General features: G+C 42.4%; 1 protein-coding gene across 1 annotated transcript in view; it reads left to right on the top strand.

The window, feature by feature from the left end:
- The window catches only part of MCTP2 (multiple C2 and transmembrane domain containing 2), a 107,471-nt gene that overhangs the window by 17,619 nt on the left and 73,561 nt on the right, over positions 1-16,291 (top strand). The window contains exons 4-9 of the mRNA XM_064456166.1: positions 234-376; positions 1,172-1,248; positions 2,420-2,531; positions 4,572-4,607; positions 13,086-13,250; positions 15,094-15,224. Coding sequence (XP_064312236.1) covers positions 234-376; positions 1,172-1,248; positions 2,420-2,531; positions 4,572-4,607; positions 13,086-13,250; positions 15,094-15,224 — 664 coding nt within the window. The remainder of the gene's footprint in view (positions 1-233; positions 377-1,171; positions 1,249-2,419; positions 2,532-4,571; positions 4,608-13,085; positions 13,251-15,093; positions 15,225-16,291) is intronic.

The raw sequence follows: 16,291 nt of genomic DNA, 5'->3' as shown, positions 1-16,291 counted from the left end.
CAAGCAGACTGTGAAGAATTTTTGTTGCCTGCTTTGAAACAACTTTCTGGTTCTGTCCTCTTGATTCCCTGTGTGAACTAGCAATTTTTATATAGGTGATTAAGTATATGCATATATATAAAAAATAAGTCATTACAATTTATTATTGTTATTTATTGTTTAATGAAAATAGAATTTAAGGTTGTGAGGTTATGTGGGAGCATGCTAATCTATTTTTAATTGATTTTTAACAGGTACAAGTGACCCGTATGTGAAGTTTAAACTGAATGGGAAAACTCTATACAAAAGTAAGGTAGTCTACAAGAACCTCAACCCAGTTTGGGATGAAACTGTTGTGCTGCCTGTACAGACCCTCGATCAAAAACTCTGGATCAAGGTAAGTTTTGGTTTTAGATTTTTGGAAAGATGGGCCAATATTTTTTTTAAGTAATTATTTTCAACTTTAGAAACGTATTGATTTTTATTCACTGTAGCAGCGTAACATAAAACACAATCCGCTTTAAGAGTTTCAGCAATTTCAAATTAAAATGCACATATGTCTTTTCCAGATTTTACTCGCGTGTTTTGCTTTCCGTCTGCAAAAACCCAAGTTGAAATAAAACTCCTTGACTGGATATGTTTAAAGCTATGGAGCTAAATTCTGCTCGCTCTTACCGTGGTTGTGCAACTCAGTGAAACCAATAGCGGTTTCATAAGCACGTTTTAAGAGTGTAATTTGGCTGGGTTGAACAGAATTATTACCTGGGATGCAGCCGTGACAAGTAGTAAAGCCTTTTCTCATTATGAGTAATGTTACAGTTACCAGAACTGCAAGCTACCAGTTGCGAGCACTAATTGCTAAAACATCTGTAGCCAGAAGTACCTGATTTTTGTGCAGCGTTTCATTATGCTATCGCGCGGAGCATAAAGGAACAGGCACAATCCATAGCAGCACACATGTCTCTGTTTACATAATATTAAGAAGATACTTCCAAAATGCTGTTTAAATATTTAGTTAAAAATACAAATTAAAGCAGGGAGATGGAAAATTATCCCTGAATTATGTCTAAGCTTTGATCTTTCAAACACAAAATTGAACTGAAAGGGACTAAAATATCTGTTCTTTTATTGGCCAGGATAAAACTGGCTTATGATGTGAAAATTATAAATATTTATTTTATTTTGCTACCAGGTGTACGATCGAGATTTAACCTCTTCAGACTTCATGGGTTCAGCATTTGTAGCACTCGCTGAACTTGAACTCAATAGGTAATACGTTTGTTTAATTAAAGGTTGTTAATGCAGCTTAATTGAGAAACATAGGAAAATAATGAAATGCTTTTGCTCTAGCTCGGAATTTGTGAAAACTTATTTTGGTAGAAGGGTGGGGAGCACATTAAAAAAAAAAAAAAAGACATTGCATGAGAGAAATCCTGTACACGCATGTTTTTATCCAGCTTATGATGTACAGGATTCAGATCGTACCTGGATGAGCCCAGTTCAGCAGAAGGCATCTTTTCCTTTTCACAGCTAGGAATAAGAATAAGAGTTTCTATACGCGGCATTGTTTAGGGAGAGCTACACCAGAATAATTTATGGAGGTGGAAGAAGAAAGGGCAAAGAAGGCCGAGACCCCTTCTTAGCCCCACGTAGCTTGGGGTGCCTTTTCTGTACATAATTGGGCTGGGGAGCCGTGTGCCTGGCTGGCTGCGAGCGCCCCGTTTCCAGCCTCCCCCCCCGGCCGTCCATCCCCGCGGCAGCTCATCTGGCCCTGATTTAGTGCGGAGGCAAGCCCTGCGCCTTTTGTCTGCTGCTGCTGCTGCTGGTCTCAATGCGGAGCTGGAAGCCAGGAATTCCAGTTTTAGTTCTCTCCTTTGTACTCCCTCTCTGTGTGCCTTTTTTCTTGGAGAAAATGAGTTCTCCCTGTGCAGGTATACTATAGCTCCCACGGCTGTTGCATCTGAATTTCTAGAAACATTAATGAATTTACCCGTGAGATAGTGCCACCAGGTAAATACCAGCATTCCCGTTTTCAGAGAGGGAACTGAGTCACGGAGGGAGATTAAATGCAGGCAGAGATAAGGCAGAACAAATATCTGCAGAGTCGAATCCCAGCCATTAATGTTAGAAAATTCACTCGGATGAGTTTCCCTGTCACACTTTTTCCCTGTGAAGTGGAGGTAGTAGTAACTTAATCCGGCATGTATCTGCATATGGAGAGTTATGAGTATTAAGTAATGCTATATAAACACCACGTTGGGTTATTAAAAGGGGGGGTGTATTTTGTCAGAACTGAGGAGGAACCCTCCAGATTTCCTGTTTTAACATTTAAACTCAATATTGGGAATTTCAGACAAGAAGCTGAAATTTGCACAGCTCAGCGTGACCTTTAATAATGAACTCGAGTTAACTGGAGTCAATAAATGCTTTTTGCTTGTAGAACTACTGAACAGATTTTAAAACTGGAAGATCCCAACAGTTTAGAAGATGACATGGGAGTGATTGTATTAAACTTGAGTCTAGCAGTCAAGCAAGAAGACTTCAAGAGAAATGTAAGTGGCTTAGGAAATCAAATTTATAGCTGGAATGTGTGTGGGGAAGAGCTGGCCTAATCTGATCTGCTTGGAAATGTCACCTTTATTTTCATCCTCTGAGACTCAGTATTGAAATCGAGATAGATCATAACTGTAAAAAAAGCCACATATTTAACTAGGTAAGAGTTGCTCAGCCATCTGTAGCTGGATGGTCCTGCCTGGTAGCAGCGGCGCGCTGCGGCAGTGCTCTCTGCGTATCAGGGGTGTGGCGTCCGCCACTGCAACGTGCGGGTTGCCGAAGGGAGTGTATGAACAGTACCTGCTGTGATTGCTGTTCTGGAGCATAGGTGGCTTCCACCTGGGAGTTCAGCACTTAAAAAAAAAGCTATTATATTTTTCTTTTTTTTTTTCCTCTTTTTTCATGACAATGAAAAAATAGATCCATGTGAAATCTAAAAGCAGAGATTCGGTGTTAAGACTTAAACTGCACCGGTCCTGCTGGAGGAGCACACTGGCTGAGAGGAAGAGGTTGCCTGTAAAACCCCTGATTTTGCCCCTGACAGTTTCTTGACTGAGTTCAAATCAACTCAGCTCCTGATGCTGTAATATGGTGCATCTAGTGACGCTAGAAATCCAGAAGAACCTGGGCAGAGACTGGGAACACCGTAATTGAAGCTGATAGTTCTAAAACTCCAGGTCCTGCACGTGGTGGTGGTGGGTTTTTTGGGTGTGGGTTTTTTTTTTTTTTCCATTTGTTTCATCTTTTAAGATACCTACTAGTATTTTACACAGTGTGTGGAGCATACCTGTGTTGGTGAATTCATCCTGCTCCTGGTGAGCAAGGGATGGGGAAAAGCCAAGATCAGGCATTTACTTCGACTGCCTTGAAAACCAGGGTTAATTTTAAATATGTGTAATACAATTATATAAAGAGAAAATATTCCTACAAATCTTCCATATAGTCTAGTATGAAAGTTGCTGTTTACAGCACATTATTGAATTATAGGTATGGAATTCCAGTCTGAATGGGATTATTTATTCAAACATAAATGTTTCAAGGGTTGGAAACCAAAAGAAGAAAAAGCTGATGTGGGACGTCTGCCGCTCACTATTTATTTTTCAAATAGTTGCCTTTTTGAGAATTGTAAAATCTCAATTAACATTAAGATAATTGTAGAGTTATTTCTACCTCAGTATGTGATTATGTAAAAGCTTAATGAGAACATTCAAAACACAGTTGTATTTATATATCCATATTATGAGATGGCTTTGATCTGGGATGTGAGTTCCCCCGTAACTTGTACAAGAGAGTGCTGTTGGCACACGTATCGCTGGATTGCAGGAAGGGGTGAAGCAAAGACATAACGTTACTTCAGCAAAAAAGCAGTTTAGCCAAAAGAACCGTAGGAATTCTTCTAGGTTTTTTAGGAAGGCATGGGCTAAAATGGACCTAGCCAGTGAGACAGAAAATACATTGGTTTAAAGTAGCAGCTTTTGGTACTCTTGGGTGCTTAGTTAACATTCAGAGTGCAGATGATAGAAGAGTTGGTGCACGCTATAATTTTTTTTAAAGATGATGTTTTAAGCCCTCATATTTCAAATGCAAATTGCTCAGCCATTTCCAGTGGAATCGGAATAGTGAAATGGCTCTGTCCACATTAGCACTTAACAGCAAGATGATTTTTTTTTCTTTTTAAATTAGCTTACTGTAGAACCAGATGGCACCAAAAGTATAAGCCATGTTTCTTACTAATGGCTCTGGGTCCCTCCACTTTTTATTCTTGATTACTTTTTAAAATTCCTCTCTTTTTCTTCTTTTTTTTTTTTTTTTTTTTTGGTGCAATGCAGGTATTTTGAGTTTGTTGATTGTTATATTCCATGAGGGATGGGACGTAGATGAATGCAGTTGTAGATCCAGCCCCCTACTTATTACTAAGCTTTTCTAACACATTGGACAAGCTGCTGTTTGAATTATTTTACTAAACAATTTCTCCATTTACTCCTTCTGTTTCCTGTCTCTGGGTTCTCTTTCGTACAATGGTGGGGACCTATGAATAGAGATGGTCAAGTCGGAAGAAGCGAACTTCATCCAAGGTAATCCATGTATTTTTTTCTCTTAAAAAATAAAAGTCTCCTCCCAAAAGCTGTTCCCTCTTCTAAAACAAATGTAAACATAGGAAAACTCTGATGTATGGATGCAACCTGTCTTAATGTGATGGCTGCGATACCCTTTGCTTTTTTATTTTTTCTTTTTTCAATATGATGAGAAATTGCTGCACCTTCTACAGTGTAGAATTATTGTAGGCACTACGGTAGTGTCTAGTGGCAAGTGAGAGTAAGACCCCATTCAGCAAAGAGTTGTAGAAAGAGAGAAAAACTCTATGCTAAGGAAAGAAGTGTAAATTCAGCCAAAAAAAAGGAGCTGTGGAGAATTTGAGTGTTTAAGGATACCTGAAAGGTGGCCAGTAGTTGGTACTGCAGTTGAACATGGGTCTCCTGGACCCCAGTCTAATCGTTTTGTCGCCTCTCGCCACAGCAGGAACTTTGTGAGGCAGTATTTCTCCTGGTTGCTCCTGTGGGTTTTGAAATTCCTTTTGTTCTCGGGATGGAAACTGAGCAGGCAGTTTTCATTACCAGCAATGTAACAGGATTTCCAAGATTTGTGTGCTGCTACATATCTACATAACTTGCTTTCCTTGGTCTTTGTAGTATCCCTGCAGGCTTCCATTACTTTTATATTCCTGTACTGTCCCATTCTTGCATTAGATTTTAACTTGTTCAGGAAACAGACTGTGGCTTTTTATTTGTTCTGTAAAGCTTTAATTTGCTATTGAGTAAATAACAGTGATATAGAAACTTGAGGCCCCAGCTTGAGAGCTATATAGCTTGAGAGCTATACAGTCTAACCTTCTGAAAAGCAGAATTTGGCTCTTAGAAGAACACACATGCATCTTGATATTTTCCATATATAACTACTGGTTTGTGCCTAAATAAATTGAATAATTAACCTCCTCTTGTTTTATTCATTACAACTGTGATGTGCGATGTAGGGGAGCCAACCCTCCCAGGTATTTTGCCAGCAAGTATATTTTTGTCAATAGAAGAAGTGCAAAGTACAGCCCTTGGAGCTGGACGGCAGCTTGGCGAGCCCCGGTTCTGGGGATGCGCAGCCCTTTGCTCGGCGCAGAGAGCCGCCAGGCATCCCTGAATGCCGTATGACAGAAAGTGATGGAATAATTGAAGAGCTCAGCACTTTAGTTTTTAACTAATGCTCTGGAAATTACTGTGCCCTCACTCAATCAGTGTAGCTTGATCCCCCTTTTTCTCAGGCATGCACACACAGCTGTCTCTTGACGCTGGTTGGCTTTGGGTCCTGGGAAAGGGAGCCAGGTTTTTAAACTCTGGTTCTTTTTGTCCAGAATAGCCAAACTTCTGTCTCGGTTGCTGTCACTGGAGGTTGGTTGGTTTTGTGTTGGTTTTTTTTTGTCATTTTTGTTGTTGTTGTACCCTATATCTCATTGCATTTTGAATAATTTTTTTTACATACAGCTTTTTGGACCGTTAGCTGTAAGCCATACTGCTGGGTCATCCAGTTCTCAGAATTCTGGCTTATGCCTTAGCATCTTTTTAAACCAAATTAAGAGATGCTGAAGCATGGAACTGAGTTAGGAGAAATTAAAGTATTTTTTAAAAGGAGAGGGGAAAAAAAAAAGAGCTACAACCCTGTGCTCTATTCTATTCCAGTCACTAGAGGGTAGGAGAGCTTCAGTTCTTCCGAGGGAAGACAGTTCATGCTCCAGTGTGATCTCTAAAGAAAATCTCTGTGACCATCCAAAGGCAGTAAAAATATTTCCCAGCATGCGCTGGAAAAATCTGACAAAGCAGTATTTCCTAGTTTATTGATTCTGCTACTGCACTAAAACACTAGTACTGTACATCAATAACCGTCTTTAGTTAGGAAACTCTGGTCTGTGGAAGCAGTACTAGCAGTTTGTGGCAGAACATAAAGGCTAGAAAGAAAAATTGTGTGCATGGGGAATATAGGTGTCTAGGGAAGGCACAAGAGGTTATGGAAGAATAGCCAGAGAGTATGATGGGGTAGAAAACAATGTTGCTGGACGAGATAAAGACACGGGAACAAGGGGGGCAGGGGAAATGGAGAGAGCTCTCTAACGGATACAAGAACTCGTCTCTTTTTTGGCTACTGAGCTGACTCTGGTTGCTGCGGGAGAAAAGGCCATATACTTCCCATTTGAGCAGCTGAACTGAAACAGATCTAAATTTCATCTCTGTAGGTTTAAGCAAATAAAAGTTTTCTATTTGAAATTGTTTTCCTGAGTGTTTTTTTGTGCTGAACTATAGCTGACCTGTATTGTAGTATTTAGCTTTTCTTCTACAAATACAGGGAAATTTTTTTTAAGGATGGACAAAATGAACATAACTTTCACAGCTGCTTTTTTTTAACCTGCATTGCCTATACCAAAGAAATCTTGTTGTACTCTAATTTGACCATTTTATGTTATCTTGGTGCAGATTTGGCACATCAGTGTCCTAAGTGAGTCTTGTCACATCGGTCACGGGATTCTTGCTGGCTTCCCAAATGGTTAGTACCCCATGTGATGGTATTAGCACCCGTGTCAGTCTGGCGAAGGCATTCACAGGAGCGGTTGTGGATACCACGCACTCTTCGTGTGTCTACTCTGAGCTCAGCTGCTTTTAGAAGGAAAAGCTATGCTTCAGACAACAACGAAAACAGCAGCACAAGGTCTCCAGTCTAGCTATGGTTGTCTCACGGTCATTACAGATAGTATGCAGGAAGGATTTCAGCAAGTGTATATTGTCTTTTAAATCATTTTGGTGCAAGAGCTGTTGAACTGGATGATTTAGCTCTCTGTTGGTTACACAGTATATATTTTTCACTGCTGCTAGAAAGGAATCATCACACATTTGGGCGGACTCCCAAGACATGGGAGTCCAGATCCCTCATTTTTCATGGGAGCTGAGAACAGCATTGTCCTCTGTGGGAGCTGTCTCCAAGAGTGCAGCTTTCTTCTTTTTCTCATGGAGGATAGCATTACAAAGGGAAGAGGATACTATTAGGCAGTATTAACCTATGCAGTCTTATCTGTGCATGGGCAAGCTCTCCCCTCTTTTCTGTTTCTCTTTTTGAGGTGCAGAAGTTGTTGGTAGCTGCCTCTGATGGAGCCCAATGTGCTGATGCTCGGTAGCCTTGTTTGTCCCGGGTGGTTTGAGTCTCACCCCGAGTGCCCCACGCACTATTTCCAGCATTTGTACAGCTGACTAACCTTTAAGTGTTGAACATATAAGAAGCAAATAAGCAGGTTTGCTTGGGGTGGATTGACCCACAGCAGTTCAGTCCTGAAACAAAAGCGATGCAATTGCCACCTTGATAGCCTAAGCTGATTGATTAAATTGGCTGAAAGGTTGACCGGACCCAAGCGCTCCTTTGCGTCTCATCACAGAGGAAAATCCCTCGCTCTTCTTTTTTTTTTTTCCTGTGTGGGCTGTTAGGTTTCATTTTTGCCTGCCTCATTGTATTTGGCTTTCTCCCACAATACCCCGTGGGCAGCGGCGCGCTCCGAGCGTTTCGCGGAGCGCAGGGACTCGCTTGCCACAGGGTCACGCATCGTGGCGGCAATCTTGTGTCGGTTCACTTGCCTTTCTCGCTGCCCTCTCCTCTTTCCCAGGGGGAGACTGCCTCTGCAAAATGGTTTCCCTGCCTAATGAGGAGAGGTCCAAAGAGTCTTCCTATTTGCGTGTTGTTGTTTTCTGAAATGGCAAATTACACGGCCCAGTTTCGACGTTGACCTCTTCACAGGGATTGCAGCAGGCTTTCTGTTGTCCTGTCTCATCCTTTTAAATGAAAGATGTGAGAGATGGGTTCGCTTCACACTTGGCCACCTCGCCGTGTCATTTAAATGTACTATTTTTCTGCATCTCTTTATTGCTTCAAAAACAAGTTTGAACTTGGGGCATGTGTGTATGTGTCAGGAAAAGAGACAGATTTGAAAGCAGCCCTGATGCACCAGAGGGGATTTGCTGGGTGCCTATAGAGGGACATTATATACAAATGGTGTTAGCAGGGAGACTTGAGTTCCCAAAGGATTTTGTGAAGCTGGGTCAACGAGCCGGTTCTTTCCCCTCCAGAATTCTGGCATTCTTGCTCATCTCGTGTATTTGCCTCCCTGAAGGCAGAACGTGGCCCACCTGCTCACTCTTGTCCAGCTTTCTTCTTTAAACCAGAGCCAGAAAGTAACCAAAAAATTTGAAAGTTGGTGTGTGAAGCTTTTATATTCATTTTGGAACCAGAAACCAGATTCTGAAGATGGTATTGTGAGCACTGACTTTGAATGTTTCTGCTCAGAGACGTGGGATGTTTTCTGAGAAGATGTTCTTTCTAAGCAGCAGCGAGAAGAACCATCTTCTGTTCCTCTCGTGGCAGGGTCCTGCTCTATGACCAGGCCATACTTTTTCTTCAGAAAAGGTTACCTGTTGCTTACCTGATATTACAAAGTCCCTAAATCTGCAGTTGATATGGGCTTTTAGCCTTTAAAAACACCTAGTTTGTTTTTTAAGAGTATAGCTTTCTTGGATATTCTTGTGCTTACTATTTTCTTTCTACCTGGCTTGTTTGAGAGATGCTTTTTGTTCAGGTTGTTATCCATTTTACAGCAGTGAACTGCTCATAAAGGTGACCTTTATAGGTTCACTGGTTATTTGCACTCAGAACCCAGCCAATATCAGAGCTGTAACTGGAGACATCCCCTCAAATTCTGGTCTCAAGGCTACCTTGATTTCAGAAGTAATGGGGGGACAGGAAGGCGTAAACAAACTAGTCCAATGTCTTGCGCTTGGGACGTGTGCCAACTTCAGTCATAAAGCATACATTTCCTGACTTCCAGCCCTATAGTCTGATCCTAGCTTCATCCAACCTTTCTGTACCTCTGCAAAGCACCTTCACTTTGGTCTGGGATGTAGCCAGAGTGTGAGCTGGCTGATTGCAGAGAGTTTACAGGAAAATGCAGCAGCAGAGGTCTGAAGGACCTGGCATCCAGTCTGTGAGCACAGCTGGAAGGAGCTTGGGGTCAGCAGCAGGAGGAGCTGAAGTACCCAAGTGCAGAGGCGTCCGTCGCCTGGGAGGTAACGGGGAGGGGAAAGAGCTGGAAAGATAAAACCACTTCAAAACTGTCACTGGTCAAGCTATTGTGTCCTCTTCTTCTGGCCAGTGTAAAGTGGGGCTTTGACTTTTCTGGTGTCTCATTGTGAAGGCACGTTAGGGTAGCGTTTGGCGTGGTTTTTTCAGTGCTTGTTTTGCCCTAAGTAGCTTTGTTGGACTGATGAGTGCACTTCTCTGTGCTCTGTAATAGTTTTGCCAACTCGGAGGGAGGCTGTGAAGTTTAATCATCAACTCTGTGTAAGTCAGTTTGAAATGAGTAGGTGCGGAGTATCAGAGAGGAGGTAAGACTTCTAAAATAAATAATGCAATAGCATTTTCTTGTCACCTGGGAGGCATTTTCTGTAGTGCAGACTTCCCCAGGCAACACTAAAGTTGACTCATTGATTGTCCAGGTCTGTGGGTCTACCACACATCTGCGTTTCCCCAGACATGCTTCCTTCCACAAAATGTGAGTGGAATCTGAGACACTGCCTGTTTGGCTGGGATTTCCATCAGGGTGGTCAGAGGAACAGCCTGCCAAGTACCCGGGGAGGCTGGAGAGGTGGCTACAGAGCATGCACAGAGCGGGTCTTTGGTGCGTGCATAGACGATACGAGGCACAGGAGACATGCCAGACCTGCTGAGCACATGCTGTGGGAAAGACCTGGGCATGTGCAGGAAAACCAAAGCATTCCTAACGTGATGGGCTGTCTTGCAGGGGTGCGAGGCAAGCAGCCATCCCAGGCTCCGTGCTGCTCCATTTGGAGAGAGGTTTGTGGTGATGGCACAGCTGGCTTGGGGGAAAGTAGGAAGCAGACTGCAGTCATCGAGCCCGTGTCAAGGTGCTGCAGATCAGCACTATGCCCTAAACCAGTTGCAAACATCTTGGCTTATCTACCCAGTGTGATGCTCTAAAGTGATGCTAGATATTGTCCAGAAAGTAGCCAGGTCCTGTTAGCTGGAGACCACCATACCCCTCTTCTGAGAGGAGCACAGAGCGCTTCTGCAGCTGCGCAGCCATCCAGAAAGGGGGTGCCCAAGGTCATTTGCTAGGGGTCACCTGTTTTGGAAGGTCAGAGTTGACGCATTGCAATGTGCTCTAGTAATACTGAGCTGCAGGCACTGATTTTTCCTGGGACCATGTGGAATCTGTGCTGGTTTGGGTAGCTTCCAAGAGTCCTTTGAACTGTCAAGTCAGTGGCTAAAAGGGTGGGGTTATGTATGGTACAGAATTTAGGTAGGAAGACCCCCAATGCTGAATGACTCCCTAAAATACAGGCCTGGTTAAAAAGTGAAAAGAATCCAAATTTGATTTTAAAACTGAGTGATAACAACTGTCTTTCATGTTCAGCCTGGAAGCTTTGAAGGGAACTGGATGCTTTGTTTTTAAAAGAAATTGTAATGCAGATAATAAACTTTGTCTGCTGGTTTTTTTTTTTTGTGTGTGAACTGACATCAAAAACCTCTTCCTCCTCTGAGGAAGGAGCTGGGGGGGAGGAATCCTTGGTCCTAAAGCAGCAAGTACATCACATCAAACATGGCTATGTTAAATACTAAAATGTTCAAAGTACAACTGAGATAGATAAAGGCTTTGATGGGAAGTGGATATTTCCCAGGGACATTACAAGCAATAATCCAGATGTTATGGTGTAATGCAACGAGTGTCCATGGATAGATGGGGAGCTCAAGCCAAGCAGCGCCTGCTGTAGGCCTTAGCCCTCCACTCCCATGCTGTTACGCCATATGGAAGCAATCTCCAGGCCCCTTTAATAGCCAGCTTTGGATTCCATTTTCACAGGGCTCATAGAGCTAAGTGGAGCTGTTTTATGGACAAGTTAGATAGAAGCTTTTCCAAGATAAACATCCAATTCGAAATTAGGACATACCAAGCTGCAAAATTATTTTAGGGCATATTTCATGGAAGCACTGCCATTTTTCTAAGGCGATTGCCAGACTGTAGAATGCCCTTTGATCCCTTGTGGACATTACTCCCTTTTTTTATAAAAAGGATTTTGAAATAGTTCAGTGTTTAGGGAGGAATATATCTGCCGGGACTTTGAAGTATGTCCATGGGAACAGTCATGCTTTAGCTTTTTGGCCTTAAAGACGAACTTTAAAAAAAAATATTAAAAAAGAAATTACATTGCAGCTGGATTTATGAATCAAAATCTCGTTTTCTTTTTAAAGGTAGGAATTTTTAATCAGTGTGCCAGGAAAGCCAAACGGGGTGTTTAAATAGAAGTATATTAAGATGCTTGTGGGATTCAAAGGTTTGGGTATTTTAACCAGTAAAAATCGAGTAAAAAATTTGTGAGTTCACCACCCATGATTTAAGAATTTTGTTGCTGGGTAATTGATCCATAAAAAGTAATCTTCAGACATCAGGTGCTTTTGCAATCGTTTTATTTAGCAGCAACATTTCTTACTTGCTTTTAAAGCTAACACGTCCTGTTTTAAAGTGACTTGTGAAATCTTCTCCTCCGTCTTGCTCCCACCTGTACATGACATGATTGAAGCTCCGAAGTGTGGCGAGTTAAAAGTTGCTTCATGAGAATAAAATATGGCAGGATTTTTACTGTGAGAAGAAAAGTATAGCCTTGAGTTTTAATGTTTCCAGCTCACTCCCCCCAAATAAAGGCCTATTTAATCATCCTCTGTCCAATAAAATATTGCCAGTTAGCAAACTGTTAGCGCAGCCGTGCTGTGTAGGATGAAGCCACAAAGGTAACAAATGTAGCTACCAGGTAAACATAACTCCAGATAAAGAGCCCGGCGGTGTCAGTGTTTTTTCAGCAGGCATCAGTATTTTTGATTCGTGAGCTCGGTTTCTAGAAGCGGGAGCCACAAAGGCAGCAGGCGAAGAGCTAACACAGACGGCAGGCGGTTGAGCGATTGGGGAGGTGGAAGATGCATGCTCAGCCTTTCACCTGGCCGTAGACTTTATGATTGTGGTTGTCTCCCCAGAAAGGACAGACCCGTGTTTTATGGACATAGCAGGAGACGTTTAAGAGTTTACTTTAGTTTCTCCCCTCTTCCACCTCTCCTCCCGGTCATTCTCCTGTGTCTTTCCCTGAGCCAAGGTAACAGATTGCTCTCAACGCTCAAGGTCTGCTCTTGCTGAAGCTCGGCCAGGTTAGCTGAAGTCGGCTTCTCTGGAGGTTTAAGCTAAGCCTGCTGATTTTGCCCTGATGCTGAGCATCGTCCCTTCACGGGACCAGCCTGTAGTACAGTACAGGCAGAAAATCCATAGCACCTGGCTGCCCTCAATTCCTTCCTTACTCCTAGGGGATCGTGGTACCTGTCTCACTTCAGGTGCTTTCATATCACGGTCAGTTTGACTGTAAAAATGTGGGCTTGGGTATATAAATATTTCATGTCACTGGCTTGCTTTTCAGTCGGGTTTCATGCGGAGCATGCGACTCTCCGACTCTTTGCGCAAGAACCAGTTGTGGAACGGGCTGGTCACCATCACGCTCTTGGAGGGGAAGAACATCCCCGGAGGGGGCTTGGCGGAGATTTTTATTCTCCTCAAACTGGGAGATCAAAGATACAAGAGTAAGGTAAGTATTAAGGATTTCCTTAAGTTTGCTGAAGCCAATAAGGTACTTGGTGTTTCTTTTACAAGTGTTGCTAACTCGGAGGGAGTTATTCTTGAATCTCTTTTATGTAAGTGAGATCAAAACCAGGAGAGCAGAACAGGGGCATTAACATTTTACTAATGTGTTTTACATGCCAATATAGAAATTGGAAGCTAGGAATATTGTGTGTATCTGGTTTTGTGCATTTAAACATACTCATCATATTGATGGATGTTTGATATTAATATGAAATAAAATAAAGCTACATGCATCACACATGTGTTTTGTTCTTTGCCAATACAGAAGTCAGGTTTGCAATGTTAGGTACGCTGGAAAAGCAGACCTGAAATGGTTCTCAGTGCAGGGGAATTATTATTATTATTATTTTTTAAAGCACCTTTCTAGAAAAACATGTTCAGTATAGCAGAACCCACCCTCCCCAACCCATCCACCACGCAGAATATTCCATGGTTTTGATTTGAATTTTTATTCTTTTAGGCTGTGTTTACTTGCATCCAGTACTGTTTCATGGGAATCTAAGAAAGGAATGGGGTTCCCAAAGATATCTATTTAATTTCCAAAGTCTAATAAAGAGAGGGGCTATAATTAAAATAATATTCTGTTGAGAAAGCAAGAGATCTGCATGTCACGAACTGGAAGTGCAGAGGGAGGAGGAGGAAACAAACAAACCGCCTCCTGTACAAAATGTACAGAGCGAGTTCACAGAACATAGTGTTCTGCTGTAGGCGCATCTGAAACCTGCACTCTGTCTGCCACATCGGACCTCGAACCAAGGTCACGATAGAATGTTTTTATTTAGAAAAGCAGCTTTGAAAAATAACAAATGGTTTAGTTATTTTAGAATAAATATACGTTATTCCCGTTAAGATCCCTTTTTATGTTTCTCTTTAATGGTCCATAGCCCATGTCATGAATCTGCAAGACTGCACTGTTTGCAGTCACAGAAAATTAAAAAGTTTAAAAAGGGGAGTCAAGTACAACATTGTCTGCAGTGAGTTAATTGCTTCGTGTTTTGTCTGGGGTCCAGCAAAGGCTGCTGCCTTTGCACCCTAATACGACTTCAAATCGCCAGTACTTCACGTTCTTACCTGGAGTTTATTCAACTTATGAAGTGCAATCTCTCGTGGTCTAGAAAAGCAGACAAGGTGGGAGAAATCTCTGTCATGGTCCGGCTAATCCTATCTCCTGTTTTCTCAGTGGCTATGCCGATACTGATGGTGGGCGGTGTAGTGGAATAAGAATTGCAAGTGACTTAACTCCCAGTGCAGTGAATACTCAGAGTAACCTGAACACACGAACAATCTCACTGAACGCGGAGGGACAATTTACAGATATCAAATTAACAGGGTGTTAATAATTTCAAGGCTGCTCTTTGCCTATATCTTGACGCAGAAGGGTAAAAAATACTGGTTTGGATTCCTGAATTCATTCAAACCTGTTTTCAGTTGATTGGCCTCAGAAGGTCTATTCTTGATTCCTCCCAGTGTGTGAGTGAGGTTGAATGATGACCGTGGTCTACTGAAAGTGGAGCTAGTGGATCGACCTTGTATTTCAGAATTTCTCCAGCCATTCGTTCATGTCATGCTTGTGTATTTATCACTATTGGGAGAGAGGAAAGAGGTGTTTTTTTTTTAAGATAGATAAGGCTTTTCATGATGGGCTGGGGAGCTTTGGCTGGAATGATCTTAGTAACACCTGATGCCCTAATATCCAGCCTTGTTCTTGTAGAAGAATTGATATGTGCTTTACTGTGGAAATAAGTACCGTTTAAGAAAAGTAAATATTATAACTGCATGTTTTCTAGACACTGTGTAAGAGTGCAAATCCTCAGTGGAGGGAACAGTTTGATTTTCACTACTTCTCTGACAGGAAGGATATGTTGGACATTGAGGTCTGGAGAAAGGATAACAAAAAGCACGAGGAGCTTTTGGGAACGTAAGTTGGTGTTTTGTTATGGGGGCGTAAGTACAGAAGATGATGTGATTTTTATTGTTATTTTTAAAATGGATCAAATTATTTTCATTACCAGTATCATACTGGCTGTTTCTCTCTTTACTCCTGTCATGTCCAGGTGCCTTTTTAAGGGCATGTTTATCAAAACCTATTACTGGGTAACTGATTAACCATGACCTGAATGTGGAGACACCCAAGCTGACACCACAGTGCTGACTGTAAAACCCACAATACCGTAGGAGCTCAGGGGCAGCTGTTTCTGGGAGAGCCGGTGGCAGAAAGGAGGCAGTAGTTGTCTGCATTTGCATGGCGATATTGCTCCAGACCCATTGTGCTCTGCAGGGCTGATTTGCTGCTTCAGGCTGGTGGCAGCTTGGGGATCTTTGTGCTTCTTTTGAGAGTGGCACTGGCGTCCCTTTTCTCTGTGTGCAGCTTGGTGGTGTTTTCTTGTAGCCTCCTTTACACATGGGTCCTGTTACCTGGGTTTGCTTTATTTGGGTAAGCTCTTCCCCATTGCCACAAAGGACTGACCTCTTGGGTTTGGTGCCCCACGCCATTGCACAAGCTCATGTTGTTTGAAACATCATTTTCAGGGGCAGCCTCACAGGTGATTTACCCATCTCCTGATGATACTGGATTCTGTCCCACTGTGTTATCTTATTATAGCTTCAAATTCTCAAGTAATGATCTTATGCCACGTTAGCAGATGAGAGTTTTTGTGGGTTAGCAGTTGAACTTTTTGTTTTAATTTCTTAATGGGAAGAGAATATAGTTCCTACTCTTGTGTCCTGCTCTTTTCCCTCTACTCTAACTCCTTATTTTGTGCAGGATTAGTACACTCTTGGTTTCCTAGTAGTCACCATATCTTTCCTCTGGTTGCCTGCTCCCTTCTTTTGGCTTGCAGTGTTGTCCTCTGGGCCCACAGCCCCAAACTGCATCTGCACGGTTGGCTACATGCAGCAGCTCCAAGAACCATTTAATTTATCGGAGCCCCTCTTCGGTCTGTCCGTGCTTATCTGCTTGCAGGGTCAGTGCCACAACCTCTGAAT

This window comes from Phalacrocorax carbo, chromosome 7 (assembly GCF_963921805.1).
Source record: "Phalacrocorax carbo chromosome 7, bPhaCar2.1, whole genome shotgun sequence".
Classification (NCBI taxonomy): Eukaryota; Metazoa; Chordata; class Aves; order Suliformes; family Phalacrocoracidae; genus Phalacrocorax; species Phalacrocorax carbo.
The sequence above is the reverse complement of the archived record's forward strand: the minus strand, read 5'-3'. Positions and strand labels throughout refer to the sequence as shown.